Here is a 23,065-nt window from a genome sequence, read left to right as displayed (position 1 = left end):
TACACGGGCATTTAGGCGCCATAGGTATGCGTCCGCCGTGGCTCAGATTTGATCCCTATACCTCGAGCTTAGCGCCCTAGAAAATTAAGTGTTGGTGATAAGAACGCACTTACTTCGTTGACAACGATGCTTGGCTTTCGACAGAGCGCTGCTGAATGCGTCTGCGGGAGTTTTCCGCACTTTCGAGCGCTACGCCGTGAGTTTACTTGTTCAGTCAGATAACTTCAGCAACGATAAAAGAAATAAATGTAGCGCGCACGAGAGCCACGAAAGAGATGAACAGATCAAAACATTATGCACAACATTTAATCAGGCTGCTGCTAGCGTGCCTCCGGTTTTACCCTAATTTAAGGTACGTGATGCATAATAAGACATAACTTTCGTTTCTGTTTAAAATGGCGGCCTGCAGTGCCTCCGCCATGCAGCAATATGGCGGATGTCAAAAAGTCTATACCTTTTGTTACTGCAGTGATGATACAAACAGCATAGCGTTCGTTGGTCGAAGAAACAAAGAGCGGATTCTCTCTTCCTCTCGTTCGGGCATGGCGCAGAAATTTGTCCTTTTTTCGTTCGGCACGACGAATGGCACCCGCCATTCAGGCGGGTGCCATTTGTAAGCCAGCTGGCCTCGTGTGAGCCGCGGTCGTCGTCTCATTTGTGATGCGTCCTTAGGCCTCAACCAGTTGCCCCAGTGGAAGGTACTGTAACTGAACTGTGCCGCTTGCCTTGGCTGATAAATTCCTCAAGGAATACTTGCGTCGTTTTGCCTGTTAAGTGATTTCGCGGTGCTTTTATGCACATGTGGCCTGTCAATAAAGGCGCGCCTGCTGTATGTACTGGTGCGGGCCCGCGCATTTATTTTATTTTGGCTCAAGATTTCAATAAAGGCCGTCTTGGCCTATCCGGACTTAAATGAAGGAGCGAAATGCCTGATTTGGCTTATCTGTGTTCACCACCTGCTAACAGTGGCAATGGCCAAGAGATCTTATCCACAGGGACGGCTCTGAGGCCGGCGACATTTTAAACACTGGGTGGAAAGCAGCGCAGTGACTGACGCATAGAGACTTGGGGTGCCAATGGCCCCTTTATCGAGAACTGATGGAGCGTTCCCGGAGTCGCACTGTGCAGCACGGAGTGTTGGAAAGCTCCGACAGGTGCATATAACGGCCAACACAGTCCGGGGTCGGCAGTGCTCCCAGAATAGGAGCACCGCCTCGCTCCTGCGTCGAGGTCGGATCGTATCAAATCGGGACCGAATCGAAAGCAAAGGCGCGCCGCACCCCTTGGCAGAAGGAGGTCGTCAAGACGTGCATAAAGTGAACATAAAGGCGGAAGTTAAAAACCGCGATGGAAAGCAAGATGAAGAGAACGGCCCCTTTTCACGCTTTCAAAATAACGGACGAATCCAGAAATGTTTCTCCTGTCATCGCTTCAACAGAAGCCCGCCTCGGTTCTGGGTGCTGCGAACGCGGCTGTGTTGAATTGTCGTTCGGTCAAATGGTCTGAACAGGCACGTAGCGCGCTTCTTTTAGCATGAGTGGTGACGGATTCAAAAGTTACACGTTGACGCGCTGGGGTAAAGTCTTATCAGATTTAACAACCGTTAACCGCCTAACCGATAAGCCTGTTGAGGCGAAGCGGATCTGTACTGAGACATCGGTGTACATCCGAAGGCCATAACAGATTAAAGACTACGAAAAAACAAATAAAAACTTGCTGAAGGTACATGATACCAAAGGGCACAACATGAGTTAGCTCACCTCTATTTATTCTGTTTGATAAAGAGGTCCATTTTTTGGATGTATGTCCTCGTGCACGGCTGTGGTAGTGGCACTTGATACACAGTCACACGCAGTCGAGTTATCTAAATTGCTCCCTTTTGAGTGTGTAGATTTTCTGTGGGCAGCACGCAATAACGTTAGTTGCAGGTGAACACTATGATCGCCCGTTTTCTTGCCTTGTCTCATGCTTCTGCACTGCGATTAGCAGAGAGCTTTAGCATTTTCGTGCTACCACACGAAAACGTGCCACTCTGCCCCGGACCTGCATCGGTTTTCTGCGCGGCAAATTACAGCTCACGTACACACCGAATTTTATAGGGTGAACGCGGCGTCCAAAACTCCAGCGTTGACATTTTATGCTTTACCTATACGCACGAGTGAAAAGCCAGCCACTCAAATTGTGTGAAGGAAAAATTACCAACATCGACGAAAGGTGGGAGGGCAAAAGAGTGGTATTCCTGCGATGACAGTAGGAAATTTCACTCGTATCTTGACTTGCAATACCTATAGCTGTAGTCGGTGCGCTGAGTACTTGTCGTTGTTATTATAGTCGTAGCGGAAGTGGTTGTGTACTTTAGTGTTATTTCGTTTAGACAGAGGTATTAAGACCAACGAAAGAATTGCTGTTTGCTTCGGCGCAAAATCATATTCGTGCTAGGCCAGCGCATTTTGACTGACCGCGCATGCGGGTTTATTTCCAGTTTGTTCATATTCTCACGCAGGAACGTGCAAGTCTCACGTCTGTATATGCCCATAATAAATTCAGCGAAAAAATTTTTTGAATCAGGACTATCTAAATGTTACTACATCTCACTATCGTAACGTTGTTCACGTCAAACGTTTTATTTGTGGCGATATTTGTTGGCGTTTTATTGTTGCCCTATTTCCGTGGCATTTATGCGCATGTTTGCGAGTGCTGTTTGGAACACGCCGCCAACGAGAGTCGTAATTCCTACTTCCGCAAGGAATATTTTGTAAACTACCTATTCGTTTTTGTGTGTTTATGTTGTGCATGCGTACGAGAACTTCAGAACTCGTGTCACTATATTCTTGCTGTATTCTTTGTTTGAAGTACACCGCTTGTTTCACATCTGTTGGTTAGGAGGAGTAGCCGGCACCGTCCACATGAAGACACCAACACGTCCTTGAACTCACATAATAATAATAATAATAATAATAATAATAATAATAATAATAATAATAATAATAAATATAAAAAGAACGTGTCCGCAAATTTCGAAGCACACGACGAGCACTGTCCCCGTGTGTGGCCATGTGTCTGCTCTTCCCTTGCTCCAGTGCAGGGTAGCGAAGCAGAATATTTTTGGGTTAACCTGCTGCCTTTCTCACCCCGTGTATATATATATATATATATATATATGTATCCGCCATATATATAGTACATGACCGGGGTTGTTGGAGAAGTATGGGAGAGGCCTTTGCCCTGCAGTGGGCGTAACCAGGCTGATGATGATGATGATGATGATGATATCCGCCTGGTGGCACGCGCACTCTGCGTAGACAAGACAAGGAGGGACGGGGTAATACGATACGACTCCGCCGAGTTCACGTAACGCACAAACGTGCATATCCGTGGAATATGGGCTTTACGGCACGTGCTGTCGTTGAAAGAAAGCAAACTAGGGAATGAAACCTTTTCTCGTTTTTCAGGTCGAGAGCGAGTGAACGTTCAACGGATGAAACAAAACAAAAACAGGAAGAAAACGCCAGACGAAAAACGAGCTCTACGGCACGTACACCTCGTCGCATCCGTCGCGATGCGAGTTCCTCCCTAGACTTAAGGATTCCCGGAAAGGCGACGGCGAGTTCATCATACTATGCATGCCCGGGCCGGGTGCGGAGTTGCGGAATCTTGGAGCAGCCGAGAGTTGGGAGGCCCACGTTTGGGAATAATGTACGACTGGAGCGGCGCTCGGCGAATGCGTGGCGCTTCTCGCAAACACCCGCCCGGCTCTTCCTGTCGCGCTTTTCGGTTTGGACAGGTCTCAAAGAATCGCACGACCCCATCTTGGATAAACTGAGTCGCCAGTCCCGTACTCTTTCCTTGTGACCATACTTTAACCCGTGATGCTTCGTACTACGTCGACGACGTCAAGTCGTCGTCGTCAGACCGTCGTCAGACCGCCGTCAGACCGCCGTCACACCTTCCACTTTTCTCTTGCCATAGGGCGAAGAAAAAGTCAACGTTCATGAGCTCAGCCACTGCGTTGCTCGCTCTGCAGACAATTTAAGCCCTCTTCCCAGCAAACCGGCTTATATAGCACGACATTGTGACCCACACGGTAGCACCTCTGTTATTTGTAATCAAACTAAACATAAGGGACGTATACGGACAAAGCAAACCGAGCTTCGTGTCATTAAAACAAAAACAAAACAAGGACAATGAACGCGGAACGTATGGTGGTTGTCAAGAGTACTCGGACCACATCGTGCTTGATCGGCTTAGCCGTTGGCTCCTGCCGCCTACCGGTCTCTTGTCGCGCACCAGATGCTCCAAAACTCTCAACAAGAAAAAGAAAAGTAGGCAGACAGTTCTTGCGCGCTCTCTCAAGATCCTGGGAGCTCCAGGTGTGCTTGCACGAACCTCGCTAACACTCCCTGGCGACTCCATCTGTCAGAAACGATGCAGCTTTGGTACATCGCAAAAGACTGTACAGCCGCCGAAACGCACGCTTTGAGCACGACAACCGGGTCCTTCCGGAGTTCGTGCGCGCCAGATGCTAAGAAAAATGAGAAATGTTCGTGCTAGAGATGCTGTTGTTTGAAGACATGTCTGACTCGAGATGCGCACCTGAAACGCTCTCCAGCCGTATAGACGCTTTCAACTCTCGACCTTTTCAAACTGTCTGCTTTTCTTGATCAAGCCCACTGGCACTTAGTGTGTAAGATCGCGCGCGTGCATGCGTGCGTGCGTGATGATGATGATGGTGTATAGGGTTTATTTGCGCAACGGCCAGGGATGGACAAAGAGCGTCATGCGTACGTGTACGCACATGAATGAGTCTGTGGTTATAAATTACTGGAACGATGGTGAAGCGGTTAAAACGCAAGAATGCACGTAGCAGCGTCCACTATAACAACAACAAAAATATGTATCTGAACGCGCGCGTACGGAATGATCGGTGCGGACGATGTCAGTGTCTTGTAGCAGTTTCGATAAAAACTGAATGGTTAAGTATTTGTGAGTAAAATTTCGTTTTATCAGTCAAGCAACTAGCATTTTATGCACACGAAAAAGCGACATGTCTTAGGTCTATTTGCCGCCTCAGCTACAAATAACGTTTTGATAAAGACCCCCGCTTCTGCTGTGTACGTTTGCTATCACAATGAGAGCGTCAAATAGTTTGCTAGCATTATTTTTTTTTTGCCAAAAGAACATAACGACGGGAAGGCGCCATGTAGCTTGAAGAAACAACTGCTAACGACTATGTAAAAAATAAAATGAAAAAAACACTTTTCTCTGTTCACAAGTTGAGGTGTTACTCCAAAGACGCTCGGACACGTCCAGATTATCATGTTCGAAAGTGGTCGGAGCTCAACTGATTGTAACGGCCGCACGGGCTTGGTTGTTTTGGCTATACCATTTCGAAGGGCATGTAGGGGACATTGGTCTTAAATACGGGGTTCTGTCGGCCTTGCGTTCCCGTACTGCGGCATGCTCACGGTGGGCACTATGTGTGCGTGCGCTTGGCGCTTTCGAACTGCGGGGTTTTGCAGAAGCAACCTGTGACCAACTGCGGAACCAGGCGCCATGTTAAACGGGTAATGTTTGACATGCTTAACGCTTCCCGCCGCAGTTGCATGCAGCCTGCACCTACGAATTTTACTCCGAGTGATGATGTGGTTGCCTCACAAAAAATATTAAGAACCTCCATATACTCGCGCGGCTTTTATCGTTTAAGATAAAAGATCACCGTCCACATTTGTACGTAAAAATGTGGACCTTGAACAAGTTAGCGTTTCGAGTGTGTCTGAGGACCAATTTGCGAGCGGTCCGTGCGACCGTGCAGCACAGACTCGCCCCACATATGCGTCGAATATAGGAGGCACAAATCCTGGCAGTCGGCCTTCGTCAAAAGAGCGAGAGCGGTCTCCGACGTGCTCGCCAATTCGTCGTTGCTCATTTTCTGATTGTGGTGGTTGTATTTCATGCGGCACAACGGTGACAGGCTATGGGAGCCACGGAAGCCAAGGAATACAGAATCGAAAAATACGGGTTGAAGAAAATAACAGCAAGAAAGCCCGTGAATAGGAGGCATGGACCAAGACAGCGAAGGTCTCGTCGCCAACCGTGACAGCCGCCCATAATGTTTTCTTATGTGGACGCACTGCGCTGCTTCTGTTTGTCTCTGTCTTTCTCCGCGACAAAGAGCCGTTGACAAACTGTTGACCTCGAGCGAACGTATGCGGCGAGCGTTGCCACCGGGCAGGTGGCCTTTCCGTGGGAGAGGGCGGATGACATCTTATACGCAGGGGGGGACAGTTGGCGGCTCGTGACAGAATGACAGAACAGAAAAACCCGGAAGTGTTCGGTTTTTCAGCCAAAACAAACAGGAAAAAACAACTTCAAAACAAAGCGAAAAATATAACGCGGATTGTCAGTGGCAGGTGTTCCGCTCGTCGTAAGGAGAGCCTTACACAGATTGTGTGCTAATTGCTGCTTAAAGAATACCAGCATTTTCCACCCTGTATACCCGCATTTTCGAGACGGTGATGGTGGCGATCTGTTATGACAGCGTGTGCTACTACAGCGCTTTAGTTTTTTTTTAATCGCGTGCCTCTGCCCCTCATTGCGGGTGCTTGCTGCTGCCTGCTATGTACCGCGATAGGCCGGCATCGGACCGACCCTACTTTATTATCAGCTTCCGCAAACATTTCGTCCGTGACGTGATGATCACGAAGCTATTTTTGCACATTTGCTTTTCAAAAAGTCAGAGGAACGCACCATTGTTCATAGCGCATTTCTTTAGGGCGTAGTATCCTTCCCGTCACATGTCCTCGTTTTTTCTACGCTGTCTTAAAATGTGACTTTCTATACCAGCATGTCCGATTGACCGTTTTGTCCTTTAACGCGTCATGGTTAATCGTAGCACCAGAAGGCGTCGTCACCGGAGGTGCTTCTCGCCTACTACGCTCTCCGACATTCATGTATAAGTAGACGCTACTACCACGTCGGTTGTGAAAAACTCTCTAATCGGTAGCCATATGAAAAGAATACTTTTCCAATGCCACTACCGCATCCCTTTGGTCGCTCACCTCAATTTCCAAGTAATCACAGTTGTATTAACACATATTTTTGATGTTGTCGAACCTCTTTAGCACATGATCTTTGCTCGTGTAAGGATTGTACTTTGCAGGCCTGAATGTTCGAAAACATATTTTAACCTGAGACTGAAGTTAGTCTCCAAGTGCCGGCCCTGGCATCACCGATGTTATGACGTCATGACGCAGTAAATCTTGCTGATGTCGTGTAGTAATAAGGCTATAGGTATGATGACGCTGCTAAAAAGTGAAATAAACAAGGGCGCTGGGCGCATTTCTTCTGTCTGCGCACGTACGTGGTCGTCAGCATTCGCAGGAGCGGTGTTACCTATTGTATCATAACGTCATGACGCATTCGCTTCCTGCTGAGTACCGAAAGCTAAACTGTTTTGTAGAAATAAAATATTTATTAAGTTGGTCAGGATGGTTTGACGCTTGCCACTATTTTTTCTAGGCTTTAGAAGGCTTAAGTTTCATTTAAAGTAAAAAAAATAATAATTCTAATGTGTCATGTCAATTCTCCTTTAAGTGACAACGACATATAACACGGTGCAGTTCTGATTGTTACAGTGGCTCGATATTGCAGCAACAATATTATCTGGGTCGACGTGAGTCGAGCTCGTCTGTATTGAATTGCGAAGGCAGTGTACAGCTGGGAAGAAGTGCTGAAAAAAATGTACTGACGCTGGCTGAGGGAGCTCAGAGAAACGCACAGCTTTCTTCCTGGAAACACAATATCACATAAGAAAAAAGGCTATAAAGTAGATGCACCGCGATAGCGGCAATTGCGGGCGAACGGAACGATGGTCGAATCTTAGTGACAATCGAGGAACTCTCCTATCCAGCAATGGGTCACTTACTTGTTTCCTTCCCTGGTGAAGCGTACGATTTGTACCTAGCGATCGAATGCAAAGCACACGAGAAAAATGGCCGCGGAACCAGCGAAGTCCAAATAAAATAATAAAATAACAACAAAAAAGGGAAATACGGTCACGGTACTGTGCCTGGCTTCACGGGACGCTAAAATGTCTTAGTCTGCGAGTAAATTTTCTTTGATCTTCTTTTTTTTCATGCGACGTCGAAATTGAGTGCGCGTAGTCAAGAGTTCGTCGTATACGGTTCCACTCTCTTGGTCTCAGCCCTTTTTGCTTTCTCGGGAATTCTGCAGCATGCCAGAAAAGAACTATGCGAAAGAGAGTAAGGAAAATGAAAGTAGGGCACGAGAAACGAACGCTCGAGGCTTAGCGAATACGTGGAGCGAGAGTAACGGAGCCAAGCGGCAGACGCGGTGGACGCACTCCACGCAAAAGAAATCGGGTCTGCCATGTTCGAGTCGCAGGGCATCCATCGAAGAATGGAATAGGAGAATCGGAGACGGACTCAACTCTTTTGCTTGCTACGTGGCCCTTTGCAGTTGCTTTTGAATGATGTAATAGTACAGCCGGCGGTACCGAGCTCTCGTTCCGCGCTTGCCCCGCATTGTGGATTTTTTTTTTTTTTTTTTTTTGTAACCAGTCAAGGCCGCCGCGAGTCAGGAAAGGCGGTGCGTCCGTCGGAAAGTTTGAATGCAATTGAGCCACCGCGATTCTTGCTGCTTGGGAACCACAAATGTGCTTCAGTTTTTACCAGCATGGAAACCAGTACCGTTTGACGGCTAAAAAAGACAGCTTCGAACCTGAGTGTTGGAGCGTGTCTCTGCGACACGATTGCATGCAGCCTTCTTGTGCGTAAGCTTGTGGTTGGCATTCATGGTTCGAAAAGCTAGGCGCGGAGAACACGACGCACGCACGCGGTACAAAAAGAGCTTTCACAAACATTCGTGTTGTTTTCATCACTCTTACGTCTATGTTTTCTAAGCCTAACTTTTCAAACCATGAAACTTTGGAAACTTAACGAACTGTCGCTCTCCAGGTAGGCGAACTTTCAGCCAAGCTTCCAGGGAAACCGCTAAGCTGCCAGCTTGTTTGTACAGCACTGTAACTGAACCTTAAGAATACATTGTTGCGCCAGAAAAGGAAAATAAAGACTTGGGAAGGAAGAGTACGAAACGACAGATTGAGCGCTGAACAAGACTAGACAGAACGCACTAGACAGTACGTCAAATGTGTGACGGGCGTTATGTACGAAATACCGCTAAAATGTGGGAAATCCTACGTTGGACAAACGGGGAGATGTGTTAATGACCGGGCCCGGGAGCATGAATTGTCTGTAATCAATAAAGGTAATGCGCATTTACCTGCGCTTTGCACGGTTTACCTGGAAGGCAGATGCCAGCCACTGCTGCGTGAGATAAAGATACTTGGCAGGAGTGGTGATACGTTAGCAAGAGAACTTTTGGAGGCATATCACATTAAAAAGATAGGTACGAGTTGTATTAGTGACACGTCTGTTTTTCTGTTTGAAAACGTGTTGCAACTGTTAAAAACGTCACCATGGAATCGCTTTAGGCAACACTGATGTACGCATGCGCATTTGTTCATTCTTCCTGCCCTGCTGTAAGAATAACATCAGTTGAAGTAATCAGTGCTCAATCTGTCGTTTCGTACTCTTCCTTCCCAAGTCTTTATTTTCCTTTTTTGGCGCAACAATGTATTCTTTAGATCCCAACCAACTCGCCCAGCAACAAGTTCTACTCAACTGAACCTCAAACCCCTTTCCCTGTGTAGGGTAGCAAACCGGACGTGCGTCTGATTGACCTCCTTACTTAACCTTCCTTCTTTTCCTCCTCCACCTCTACTGTAGCTAGCGAACGCTGTCTTCGCGAAGCTGTTTCATTGCCCGGTTCCGTCAAACCTGAAATGAGACTTAAGGTAGCCGTTCTTTGGCGTTGGGGTCTCTTCAGCCGTCTGGGATAAATGTTAGAATACAACCCAGGATATAGATGGTATACGGTGTGCGCTTGACGCTGCCCAATGATATAGCAATAATATAAGCTTTCCGAGGTTTGAAATAAATAAAGATAAGATGCTATTCACAGGCGGACGACTGCGTATTGGGACGATGTCCCCATGATATGGCTGGTCACGTAGAATTCGCTATGGGTAGATGCGCGCATATATATTTTTGAAACTCTAGAGATGTTGTGTCGAACACGTATGTTGCTACAAGAGAACACAACTCTCAAATAGGAATAACCACGAGCAGGCTCAGACAATCTGCGAGGATCTCCAATAATAAATACATTCAGCACAGAGCCTGGTGAGGGGAATAAAGCAAGAGCGTAAATTACTGGTCAGCAAGGTAATAGTAGCACAGAAATAGCACAGCAAGGTAATATAATACTGTTCCACGTGCTTATAATGCGCCTAATAAGTATTTAAAAATTATTTCCTAATTTGCTAAACGAACTCACCTTTCCACCTCACCTTCACCTCACCTCTCTACCCAAAAGAGGGTGGGATCTATAGCTTTGAAATGGCGCTCGTAGGAAAAAAAAATGCGCAAATGTGTTCACGAAACCGCATGAAAAAATGAAAAAAGAAGCGCTTGAGCTCAATATGAAATGTTTCAAAACTTCTGCTTTGTTAGAATTTTTTTCCCATAAAATTCTTCCGGTACGTTTCTATAAACAGGTAAGAAAAAAAAGCTATATCACTGTAAGGACGGCACTTCGAATATGATGATGCAAAATGCTGAAGCTAAAAAAAAGCAGGAAAAGAAGAAAGCACAATAAAATTTAAGAGCAAAAGCAAATTTTAGAGGCAAATCGAGCCTCCAGGCGGAGCAGCTGTTTTGGCTTATCCATGATTCATCTTTGTTTGGCGTTTTTACGACTGTTATGCCGGGCGCGTATTACTAAGCGGCGTGCCTGGTTCACACTTCACTGCTCCCCCAAAAATTCGGTTTATAGGTAGCTGTCTATAACTCCGGGTTATAGCTGTGTTTAAATCCATCTGCCCCATCTCTCCTTTGTTGCGATAAAAAGTTTGCGACAATGCACTGCATAATTCTATTTTCTTTTGTATAAGGAATAAAGATAGAAATGCCACAGTTGAAATCCCCGTCGCATTGTTTCTTCGTAGAAATAATTCAAGCTTTCCAATTCGACACGAAACAGGTGTTTAAAGGCACGTCTTGCGCTCGTTTGAGTCGAGCAACGACTTTGTGAAAAAACTGCTCTGTTTGTGAGACCTAACGTCGGGTTTCGGGCGGTCACCACCTTTTCTCTCTCTCGCTCTTTCTTCGTAGAAATGAAGGCAGGGGTTTTTCGCATTGGCTCGCTCACACTGACGGAGGCAGTGGCCGACGGGAACAAAGACATGGCTTCCGTTGACACAGGAAATGGGTGGTGACAGGCGGTTTGAACGGCACCGGAAGTTGTGCCGGGGCTAGTAATAATCCCAAAACACAAAAGCGGACTGAAACAAAATACAGAGCTTACTGGACAAGCGGGGATGAGGCAAACAAAGGCGCGAGTGCTTTCTGGGGTGGCGCTTTATGTTCCCATTGTGCGAGCACGGGTATGCCACTAGGCGAGCGATAACCTAGCTGTTCTAAGGGCTCATAAAGAAAGGCGGCCAGCATGCGGCTGCCAAAGAAAAGATCAAGACAAAAACGCAGTAAATTGTTTTTTTTACGCGGAAGCAGCTCTGTTTCTCTCTCTCTCTCTTTTGTTCGTGGGAAAATCGTGCATGTTCAGCAGTGCAGCAGGAAGAGTTCCGCGAAGTTGAAGAGTGAAGAATAAACAACGATGATCTCACAAATGCAGAGCGACTGCAGGATGAGAAAGATACATTTGACTGCGTCTAAAGCGCACTCTAAGAAACGCCTGTGAATTGCAGATATTGCATATGCTCAAAAAATAAATGCGGTACTCCGAAATCAAATAAAAGTACACGTCATATCGATGAAACTGGATCCAATGTTTGAAGGTTCGTTCGATTCTTCTGCGCTTTCTGAACTTAGTTCACAAGGTGCTGCGCTTCGCTAGCCCTTTCACAAGTTCAGCATATCTGTATGTCGCTATTCGTTTCACTCAGTGCAGATTTCGTGCAGGACGAGTTCACAGAATTCCCGGCACTCGTCAGAAAGGTAGTGCAGCGTTCGTGCAGTAGGTGGCGTGCCGGTTCCGCACGAGCTCATACGAGTTCATAGTGTTTATTTATTTATTTATTTTTTATTGTTTAACTTAGGCAGGACATTAGGCAGTATAATAGCAAGAGCTTGGTGGCGCAACCCACCGCCCCGTTCCAAATGGGACGCTCATAACATCCATCCGTCCATCCATCCATCCATCCAGCAAGAACTGGCACTGCACTGGCGGGAATTGTAGCTCACGAAGTGTAGGGGGATTCGAATGGATGGACCTTATAATTTGCTTCCCTAAAGCACGCTGTAGTTAAGGGACATGACAGTAAGCTCCATAGTGAGATTTTTTTTTGTTTACGCGTATTTCGTACTCCCGAACGCAGAATACCGTGACTTCCTGAAAATTTCGCGCTGTTTGTGCGAAATGGTAGGCCCTGGAAGTGCTATGATGTCTGATAAAAAGAAAAAAAAAACTGACTTATGTAAGATCGATGCAATTAAGGTTCCTCGGCCACTACTCGATGCGCGGCGTTTTGCATTCAGAGAATGAAGCCGACTATGAACTTGTTAATTTCTATGTTGGCGGCGATGTTTAAAGCTCCAGGCGCGATCTTTGCCACCCCCGTCGTCGCGTCTGCTAGTGGGGACAAGTCATCGTGTGCTCCTTTCTCGCAGCTCCAATTAAAACAAATAGGTCGCCGTTTAAGAGGTTCTGCGGAGCCGAATGATGCCACCAATTACTTTTATGCGTCTCTATGTTTTGCATTCATTCGCTTGGTTGCATGCTTTGGACGACTGAGTGGTGACATATATGCACAGGTCACGCGGGCAAGGCGTTTGAACGCGTTGAGGTACTACTATTTTGCAGTACAGGCATAATGGGAAGCACACGTCACCAGCCCCAATCGGAATATTTCCCTTTGAATACAATGGACGCATTCGTGTTTGCTTGGAATTGCATATGAAAGTGAATCCTGAAAGAGTAAAGAGAGTATATGCAGCATATAGAGGGCTCGGTGACTCTAACAAAAATTTTCCTGTATTCAGTAGGTGCTCGTAACACATTGAAAACGAAGAATCTAGCTAGTGTCTCGTTCGATCTCTCCATTGATATCTAAGTTCCATTGCACCATGTGGCAAAGCACCTTGACGCGAGATCAGTGGCAAACTTTCGTAGCAAGCACCGACGCGAAGGGGCAGAAAGCTCGAAAGGAGCGCTTACTTTCTCATAACGTGTCTGACTGACAAGTCTTCCGATTTGCAGAAGCTGCGGCATATAAGCACAGAAGGTGGGCGTCACTGTGTACATTTGTGAGAGCACCTGCCTAAGCCTATGTACATCACTGTGCTCGTCAAGGGTTCACAAACTTTGCACATGCCGGTATAAAAAAAAATGCAAAATTCTGACCGTGCCGCCAAAACTGTCCGACTTCACCTGAGCCCTGCTACGACTTCTTGAAGACAACGATGGTAAGACCTCCGCGTATAGTTTATTGTTGGGTGGTGCTGACAACGACGAAAACAGGCTGAACCAGAAGTCCAGCAAACATCGTGTTACCGACAGCTTACGTGTTTCTGCCATCAGGGTTACCAGATTTAGCAATTAATAGCCAAATGGGGCTACTTCTCGTTCAAGTTGGTTCGAAAATTTTCTTTTGGCTGATTATCTATTTTTGGGCTACATTTCTTCCGGAAATTACCCCCCCCCCCCGTCTTCTCCTTCTCACTCGTTACTACAATGCTTATCCCCTAGAGCCACTAAATAAGCTGAAATGAGGGAGGGGGGGGCGCACGCCAGTCATATTTTTACCAGCGCCTCTTGATAGGCACTCCAGGTGGAGGTGCCCTACACATTGAACAGTACGAAACAAGGCAAGGATTACCCGGCGCCGCCTCCTCCTCGTAAAACATATGCTCAAAAAGTCTTCCTTCAGTTAATCCGCGAAAATTTTTCGGTTGCAAAGGTGCCGCCGGTTTATCGTAGCCTGCACTAAAAGTGTGCTGTAGTGGCTTCCTGCAAACCTGTAGGTTCTGAGTGACCTGCAGCTTTTAGACCCCCCCCCCAAAAAAAAAAAGAAAAAAGAAAAGAAAGCTTACAGAAATACGCCTTCGAATTTGTCCATCGCTTATTCGGTAGTCTGCAGGAACAATTCAAATTTCTGCATTAGGATCTGCGTATCGCCTGCTCCAAACGAAAGTCGACAACCCTGAAGAAGTTAACCGGCCCATAAATGAATTCTGAGAAAGCGTGAGAAATGCAAGAAACATCACCTCCAACTCGACGTTCCTCCTCATGTCAGAGCTGGCTCTCTCTTTGTTGTCACTACACGTGTGAAACGCCGCCGTCGAACGAGTGTTCTCTAATATTATCTGCGAGATGGGATGTCTAACGAGGCATTAGAAGCGCTTCTCTACGTGAAGTTTGACCTGGACAATAACGGATGTTGCTGCAATGGTCCTAAACCAGGTAAGGAATTTCTGTCCCATTCTAGCTACAATCTTTTGTATAGGCCAAGCGATTCCGCTTCCCATTGACCTCGTGACGCTTAAGATTCTACCAGTTCTTTGATTCGTAGAATAGGAATCTAAGGTAGGGGGGTCGCAGTTCTTTGTTTTATGCTTTTGTACCATACTTTCTTTTTTATTGCATCACTTGAAATTATCCCACGCATACCAAATTTGGCGGCAGCAAAAATATAACTGCAAAAACACCCATGACCCGTACATTGTGGGTAGGTTAAAGACCCCTGGTGGTCAAAATTAATCCGAAGTACACCACTATGGCACGCCTCATAATTAAATCGTGGTTTTGGCACGCAAAACCCAAGAATTCAGCAAAGATTTAGCAGATAATCGTTTGTGGGCTGCCAACCACTAAGTACGCTACTTTTCTGATCAAGTTAGCAAGCTATTCTAGTTGCCAGATTCTTGACAATGACATTAAAGTTTCAGAGGTGCAACCACCTACTGTACTGAATTTTGTTTTGTAATCTATTGTATTGCATCGTTTGTCGTGTTGCATTCTGTTTTGTGAAAATGACATTATATATAACTAGGCTGAATGCATACCATTGCTCAGCGCTTATTGAGTGACGCAATTTGTGTTCTTTTTGTGAGTGTTTTCTTTCTTTGACAAAAGTAAAAAGGCTGCATTATCCTAAAGACTGACTTTACCTTATTACCAACTTACCTGCGAGCAAAGTGCTGCAGGTAAGTTTATTTAACATCTTTTTTATTATATGATATTTAGGAGATGATGTCGCCTTTAATTGGCGCCGGCTACTCCTTTTCACATAGGGCTAAAAAAACTAATAAATCGTAACAACAATAGTGAAATCATAGCCACACAAATTCCGGTAATATAAGTACACTAATGTCACGCTATAACTTAAAGACAACGCCAAATTATAAAAACACAAAGTCCAGTCACGTAAGTAGACTAATGCCACACTAAAACTGAAAGTCAACTCAGTAACACAGCAACACAGAGTCCAGTCGGGCCTTTTTAGTGGTTTATCCTGTGACTGTAGTGAAAGCCTCTCGTGAAGTCTAGTATTTCTGTTTTTCGTGGAAGAAAGTATAATATATGTATATTTTCTTGCGGAAAGGAAATTTTTAATATACCTTTAGTTACGTCACAAAGCAATTATTTTTTGCTACTTTCGGGCTACACACAATTTTTGATTTGACTACTGCTGGGCCATTGCGGAGGTCAATCTTGTGATCTGGGGTTGGGGCGATCAGGTAACCTTGCTTGTCGTGCTGGTCGCGTGAGTAAACTGTTGCTTGGAGGGTGGTTTACCTACAGAGCCGAAGAGTTACGTCAACGCGAACCTCTGGCGCATGCATGTGCGTACCCAGCACGAAGGTTTCATCCCAGTAAGTCGATGAATCCCACTTTGTGAAAACGCCGCTACCGACCAGATCGTTGTGGGAAATGGGAAGCGCTTGGGAAGAGATGCTACGCCCCAGTGCAACTCACCAGTGAGGCTGAGGTCGAACGATGGGGCGTCGACGTTCACCAAGTCCTGCAGCGTCCTCCACGTCAGCGTGACCAGCTTGTTCTGCGACAGGTCCACAGTCAGCAGGTTGGGAGCGCCTAGGAACATGTTGGCCGGCAGCACGCGCAGACGATTGTACGACAGGTACAGGATCGCCAGTTGCGGAAGACCATCGAATGCTAGCGGGTCCACTTCGACGATGGAGTTGTACTTGAGATCCAACTCCGCCAACATGGGAGCGCCTCCGAAGACGCGGGCGCCTAGCCTGCGAACCTTGTTTCGAAACAGGTCCAGGCGGGTGAGCTGAGCGAGTCCTTTAAACGTGCTTTCGGTGAGATTCTCGATAGCGTTGTCACTGAGGTCCAACTCGCTAAGACTGCTCAGGTGAGTGAAGGCCATGTCTTCGAGAGTGACGATCTGGTTCTTCTCCAAGTAAAGGTGCGTAAGGGATGGCAGTTCCGTCAGAACCCCAGCAGCTAGTGCCGTCAGGTTGTTGTCGGCAATCTCGAGCTTGCGAAGTCGTGGTAGGTGGGAGACCGCCTCCTTGCTCAGAGCTGTGATCTCGTTGGAATCCAAAGAAAGCACCGCAAGTCGGCTTAGGTTGTAGAAGGCTCGTTTTCCCAGCTTTCCGAGGTTCATCTGGGAAAACTTGAGCTTTTCCAGACCGGGCATTTTGCTCAGTGTGTCAGTCGGCACGAAGTCCATCTTGTGAGTGCCCGAACCGTATGTTGTGAAGCCCAGTGACTCTACGGACGCTCTTCCTTCGAAGACCTTCAGGAAGGCGTCATCCGTCGCAAATTGCGCTGTGATGAAACACTGCACGTCAGTTGGGTCTTCTCCATCGCCTTCTTCGACGTTGCAGCGACAGTACATGGGCTGGTAGGTTGAGTCGCATAACTTCGGCGAGCCATGTCCTGCGGCTTCGGACACGGTTTTTGAGTGGAAGACAACGACTGAGAACGCCAGTAGGGTTGAGTACCTGGGAATGCAAAAGAGAGACGGAAATGCAGATGACCATTTAACATTCTGTGTTAACTTGCACGAGTACCTTATTTGTATTTCTTATTTTCGGGTCAAAACGTCACGTGGAAACAATGGAAAGTAATTTGATCATTCACCTAAAGGGCAGGTCCTTAATTTCCAGCGCTAGTAGGATGGTAAATGTGCGCGCCCCCATTATGAACAGCAGAGAGCTCATGATGGTCGTTCGTGACATTTCTGTACAGAAGGTGGCTGCTTTAGCGCTGTTTTTTTTTTTCAGCACACCATTAGCTCTTACATTGCAATTAAGACTGGTTACTGACAAATGCACATCTTTCTTGCTTTTTTTTTCTGTGAGATGGTAGTACTGACATGCGCATTATAGAGGCCCTGCTGAAAAAGCAGCGCCGACAGCTTGCATGCTTAATGCATATCTATCCTGCAAATAAAATGATTGATTACATTTGTTCATCATACGATGAACCCAAAGCCAGTGTTATGGCTTTCGCTTCTTGTGTATGTTCATCTGAAAATTTATAAATATATTTGCAAGTTCCTTATGACACCACTTACTAGATGTTGTATCCAACACTGCTTATCAGTCATACATGCTATACATGTCAAGTTGTGATAACTGAATGTCACAAAGTGATACAATGACCAGGAGAAACGAACGGTTCGTAAACAGCAAACGAATATGGTAATAATGATTGTTATCGAGATCGAGGGTGACTCCATACACGGGTCACACGTAATCCTTTAAGCAAGTCATGAGTGTTGTAAGCAGACTTCTCAATATAGTTTGGTTTAATTTCGTATCTGATCATAATCAACTTTCGCTATACTGATGCTGTGGAAAAAGCGGAAGTTAACCTTATTTCTGTCTAGGTCGTTGTGACAACTGCGCGCGGGAAAATTTAATAACTGGATGATCTCTTCAGCACAGAACAGCTATTCCCTTTCGTCAGGCAATACAAAGGGCCAAAGCGCGGACAGGCTCAGTTGACCTTGTTTCGAAAGGAGCGCCACTTATCGACATATCGATTTGCCAAGCCTCGGGGCAGCTCCAAGGACCTTCGTGGCGCCTCCTATTCTAGCTTCGTGCATTATGCTGCTCAGTTGTCAAGGGAAGGCCCGACCCTTAGCGTAATCACGACCTCTGGTGCCGACCGTACGTCGGACACGCAGGAAACAAAACTCCGCTTGAAGAGTAAGAGCGAGCGTGCTGTTATACCCTATGTTCAGCGTAACTTGCGACAAAATTACAAAACTATGTTACTGCCACGCTGTTGGACTGAAACAAGGCAATGTTGTTTGTCGTCGCTTGGAACAAGTTGGAGTATTTCTTGTATTTCGTATAATTACATCAATATTTATTAATTAATGAATTCCTCAAATATTTAAAAAGAAGTGTCAGTGAGAAAATTGTAGGCCATCCTGAAACATTCGCGATCCAGCTTTCTGTTGCTGAATACGTGCTACATAAAAGCTTTTTCCCAACCTGAAAGAAAGCCCGTGAAACACGGAAATGTGCCGCACGACTAGTCGCGAGGCACTTTTACGTGGCATAAGTTACGTGGGACACATGGTATGGTGTGCTGAAGCGTTGGCTGCAACTGATGCGTTTTTATGCTCGAACTAAACATTCAGAGCGACCTGCTAGGCACAAAATAAAAATGCAACGCGTGCGCTGTGTATTGTTTGTTCTTCCTATTTTTGTTTTCATCGTGCCACATTGCTTCCTTTAACTATTGAGCGAATAAGCACAGACTGACGGCATTGCTGATCACGAAACAAGTGGAAAGATGCACATAAACCTACAAACAACGTAAACGGCCAAGCGAAAGTTTCAAAGCTAGACGTTTCATGGTGCAGCTCCTGTTCCCTTTACTTAAACATTGTTATTGCTGTACTACAGTTTTACTTCTTTTATTTGACACTTTATACTACGCTGCTTACTGTCAATTAGAATTATTATCACAGTTGCTACATTAAGACGAAACAAGACAGCAAAACGTTTTGTCCTTTTTAGTAATATTATTGCAGTTGAGTGATAAGGTAAGGAAGTTTCTTATAACCGGCTGCCATCTAGTTCCCACACCCGAGAAAAGAGTAATATTTGCTCTTGTCGAACTGAACGCGGCATGATGGGATGTACACGAGTCCTGAGTAAGGAGGACTCTCCTTGATGGGACTCCGGCTCCCCAGCTCCGGCGAGACGCTCGGCCGCCGCGACGGCGAAAACTGCCGGTCGCTGCTATCTCGAGTGCGCACGACTACACCAACGCCTTCATACAGCATGGAGGTTCAGGTGCAAGGTACCGACATGGACCCGAGCCAGTATGACCCTCGGGACTGGACCCAAGTCCTGAGAACACAGGCGAATCACCGGAAAACCAGAAAAGCGACCCAAGATCCAAGCGCCGATCCTACCGGTCGGGAATCGCAGAGTCAGTCGCGGGAAACGCGGGATACCGCCACAACTCCCGCACCACACAGCTCCTCGACGCAGCTACGCGTGCTCCGTACAGCTGCACAAAAGATCAAGCAACTGCCGGCTCTTCCCCCAGACGAATATAAAGTAGTCTTCCGCTCCCAGGGAGGCCTTGACCTGACGATGCTCCAGCCACGCTACCTCCTCAACGCTCTCATGCAGGCCGCTTCACTGACCGACCCATCTACGCTGACACTTCGAATTCACCCGGTCAATAACACTTGCATAGTGTCTGCGGCGAATCAAGATGACGCTCTCAAGCTTGTGCAACTCCAGCACATCATCTACGACCAACGTGAGTATGCCATGGCGGCATATATCGCACCCTCTGATGGCTCAGTTAGGGGAGTTATCACGAATGCCTACTGGAAAGAATCGCCGCAAGAGCTTCTAGCAGACTTGATCGCCCGCAACCCCTACGCTACTATACTAGATGCTCGACGAATGGGACTCACACGCTCGATACTTATCACCTTCGGTCAAGCCATCGTCCCCCGAAAAATTGTTTATGGCGGAGGACTGCATCTGTGCACGCCTTACACACCAAGGGTCGAGACCTGTAGCAACTGCCGGACCATAGGCCACCGCACGGATGTCTGTATCCAACCTAGGACACACAAGTGCCCCAGATGCGGCGAGTCACACCCGAAGGAACCAAATCCAACATGCACTCCCGTCTGCATCATTTGCCAAGGCCCGCACTTGTCCGGAACCCGGGAATGCGAGCACCGCCACCTCCACAGGACAACGAAGCCTACCCCCGAACGCGAAGCACGATCCCGGCGACAAGACGACCACCACTCACCGCGCAGTTCAGGATCCGAACGCCCGGAACCATCTGCCGGCCAACAAACAGGGCGCTCTAAGAGCTCGGACCGACCGACATGGGCGGACAAGCTGAAGACGCCCAACGTGAACACAAAACTGGCAAGCAGCACCCCGCATACCCCGGACCCCCGCGACCAGGAGCTTCGGGCTCTGCGTGTGGAGGTAAGCCGCCTCACAACACTTTTAACACACAACCCCGTTCCCCCCTCCACACCCCAGCGTCCCTCCCCAGAGCGAATCCTCCCACCCACTGTAGAATCACCCACCGCACCTGCCATACCCGCGTCACCCCCCCATAAAAAGAAACGCACATCGGACTCGCATGCCGATTATCAGGCTGATCTCAAAGACTTGGAATCCAAATTTGACGCCAAACTGGTAGCTCTGGAGACGCGCCTCGAAACCAAGTTCACAACACTCGCCGAACAGCTATCTTCTCGCCTCGAGCAACAGATGGACACACTTTTCACACGCTTAAGCCTAACTCTCGAACGTACTTTTGCACAATTTGAGACGCGCCTTCAGAGGCTAGAAACAAATACCAGCTCTTCACAGGAGGTTTCCCCTACCTCCATACTACACCTACCTACTCCTCCTATTCCACTACCACCACGAGAACCTATCCTCGCCCCACCCACGCTCCAATATGGCGGGCCGGGATAATTCTACCCACTTATCACTAATTCAATGGAACTGCCGCGGCTTTCGGGGCAAGCAAGCGCCGCTGCAGCTCTTAATACCTACCCTCCCTGCCATACCTAAGATCCTTTTGTTACAGGACACACAACACCAAGCCAAACTTCCCAGTTACCACGCAGTACACTCAGACACCACCGCCAACCCTCGGGTATCCACACTGATACATCGCACTATTACCTACCAAGAACACACAATCACCTCCGCCACTCCGTGTGTCCTCATTGAAATCATCCCCACGAAACGTAATACACCTCCGATCTTTATTGCCAACATATACCACACCCCACGCCAAGCTATGACCACTCTCGATACCCTACTCCATAAAATTCATAGCATCGCGGGCCGAAATCCCCTACTCATAGGAGGCGATCTTAACTCTCAGCATACAGACTGGGGTTATCGGTACACCACAGCACCGGGTCGCAGGCTTTGGACTACTGTCCAAGACCTGCGCCTTACTACACATAACAACTTTCACACACCAACCCGAATTGGCAACAGTGTAACCATGGATACTAGTCCGGACCTTACACTTAGCCGTTGCCTCAAAGGTATCTCGTGGTCACGAACGCAACACACACTCGGAAGCGACCATTACATGATAGCCATCCAAATACCTCACACACAACACAGCCCTCGACTCCTCACCCACAATCTTATCAAATGGGATGCAATCAGGTCCGCACGACAAGAACACCCAGACACCCCGATACAAGATATTGATCAGTGGGTCGCATCTCTCCTAAACGATATAACCGCACACACACAACACATTACCACGTCACCCGACACCCCAACACTGGACACGCGCCTAGCCCACCTCTGGGAGGCACACCACAGCATCCTAGAGAGATGGAAAAGCCAAAAACATAACAGAAAGCTAAAACGAAGACTGGCCACGCTACAGACACAAATCGCTGCACACGCCGAGGAGCTGTGCCGTTCCAACTGGGGCCAGGTGTGCAACAGTATATCTGGCAACCTCTCTACCAAGAACGCATGGCAACTCCTACGGCATCTTGTTGACCCCACACACTCGCGCACAGCATCACAACATCACATCACACGCCTCATCCACAACTCCACGCTCTCCCCCGACACCCTTCTGGACCAACTCCGGAGAGAACACACGGTACCCGGCACCTCCCCCCCTCCACCACCCTACACAGGAGCCGCGAATGAGGCCCTTGACACCGATATTTCGGAACAAGAGGTCCGCATGGCCCTGCAAAACATCCGCACAAGCTCTGCACCGGGAAAGGACAGAATAACAAACTCTATGCTCCGTAACCTGGATGATCAATCTATCACACAGATTACAGAATATTTTAATCAATGCTGGAGAGAGGGCACCCTGCCACAGTCCTGGCGCCATGCCAAAATTATCTTCATCGCGAAACAGAACAAACCCCACACCATATCAAACCTCCGCCCCATATCACTCACATCATGTCTCGGGAAGCTTCTGGAGCATGTTGCTTTAAACAGACTCAATCAGCATATGCACGACCACAACCTATATCCGCACAGCATGGTGGGCTTCCGCCCAGGTCTCTCCGCCCAAGATGCAATGCTTCAATTGACGCACGACATCTTTGACCCTCTCATCCCCGCTCATACTAAAGCCGTCTTGGCCCTGGACTTGTCCAAGGCCTTTGATCGCGTAGAACACCAAGCGATCATGGCGGCTCTCTCCCCCCTCAATGTAGGCGCCCGCATGTACGCGTACATACAAGCGTTCCTCTCGGGACGCACGGCCGAGGTTCATATGGGCTCCCATGCGTCCCCTCCGTACACCCTCAGCGGAGTGGGTACTCCGCAAGGTTCTGTCCTTTCCCCTTTTCTCTTCAATTCCACACTCATTCCCTTAGCCCATGCTCTTCAAAATATCCCTCACCTTCACCACACCCTCTATGCAGATGACATCACTCTGTGGACCACCCACGGCAGTGATGGTGACATAGAGGAAA

The 23,065-nt window shown here is 47.5% G+C and overlaps 1 protein-coding gene across 1 annotated transcript in view; it reads right to left on the bottom strand.

Annotated features, from left to right (window-relative positions):
• Positions 1-23,065, bottom strand: part of LOC142582368 (uncharacterized) — a 52,895-nt gene that overhangs the window by 16,314 nt on the left and 13,516 nt on the right. Inside the window, exon 2 of the mRNA XM_075692011.1 lies at positions 16,075-17,072. Coding sequence (XP_075548126.1) covers positions 16,075-17,072 — 998 coding nt within the window. The remainder of the gene's footprint in view (positions 1-16,074; positions 17,073-23,065) is intronic.

The sequence above is a fragment of the Dermacentor variabilis genome, chromosome 5 (assembly GCF_050947875.1).
Source record: "Dermacentor variabilis isolate Ectoservices chromosome 5, ASM5094787v1, whole genome shotgun sequence".
NCBI classification, from domain to species: Eukaryota; Metazoa; Arthropoda; class Arachnida; order Ixodida; family Ixodidae; genus Dermacentor; species Dermacentor variabilis.
Note: the sequence above shows the minus strand (reverse complement) of the source record. Positions and strands in the feature narration are given on the sequence as shown.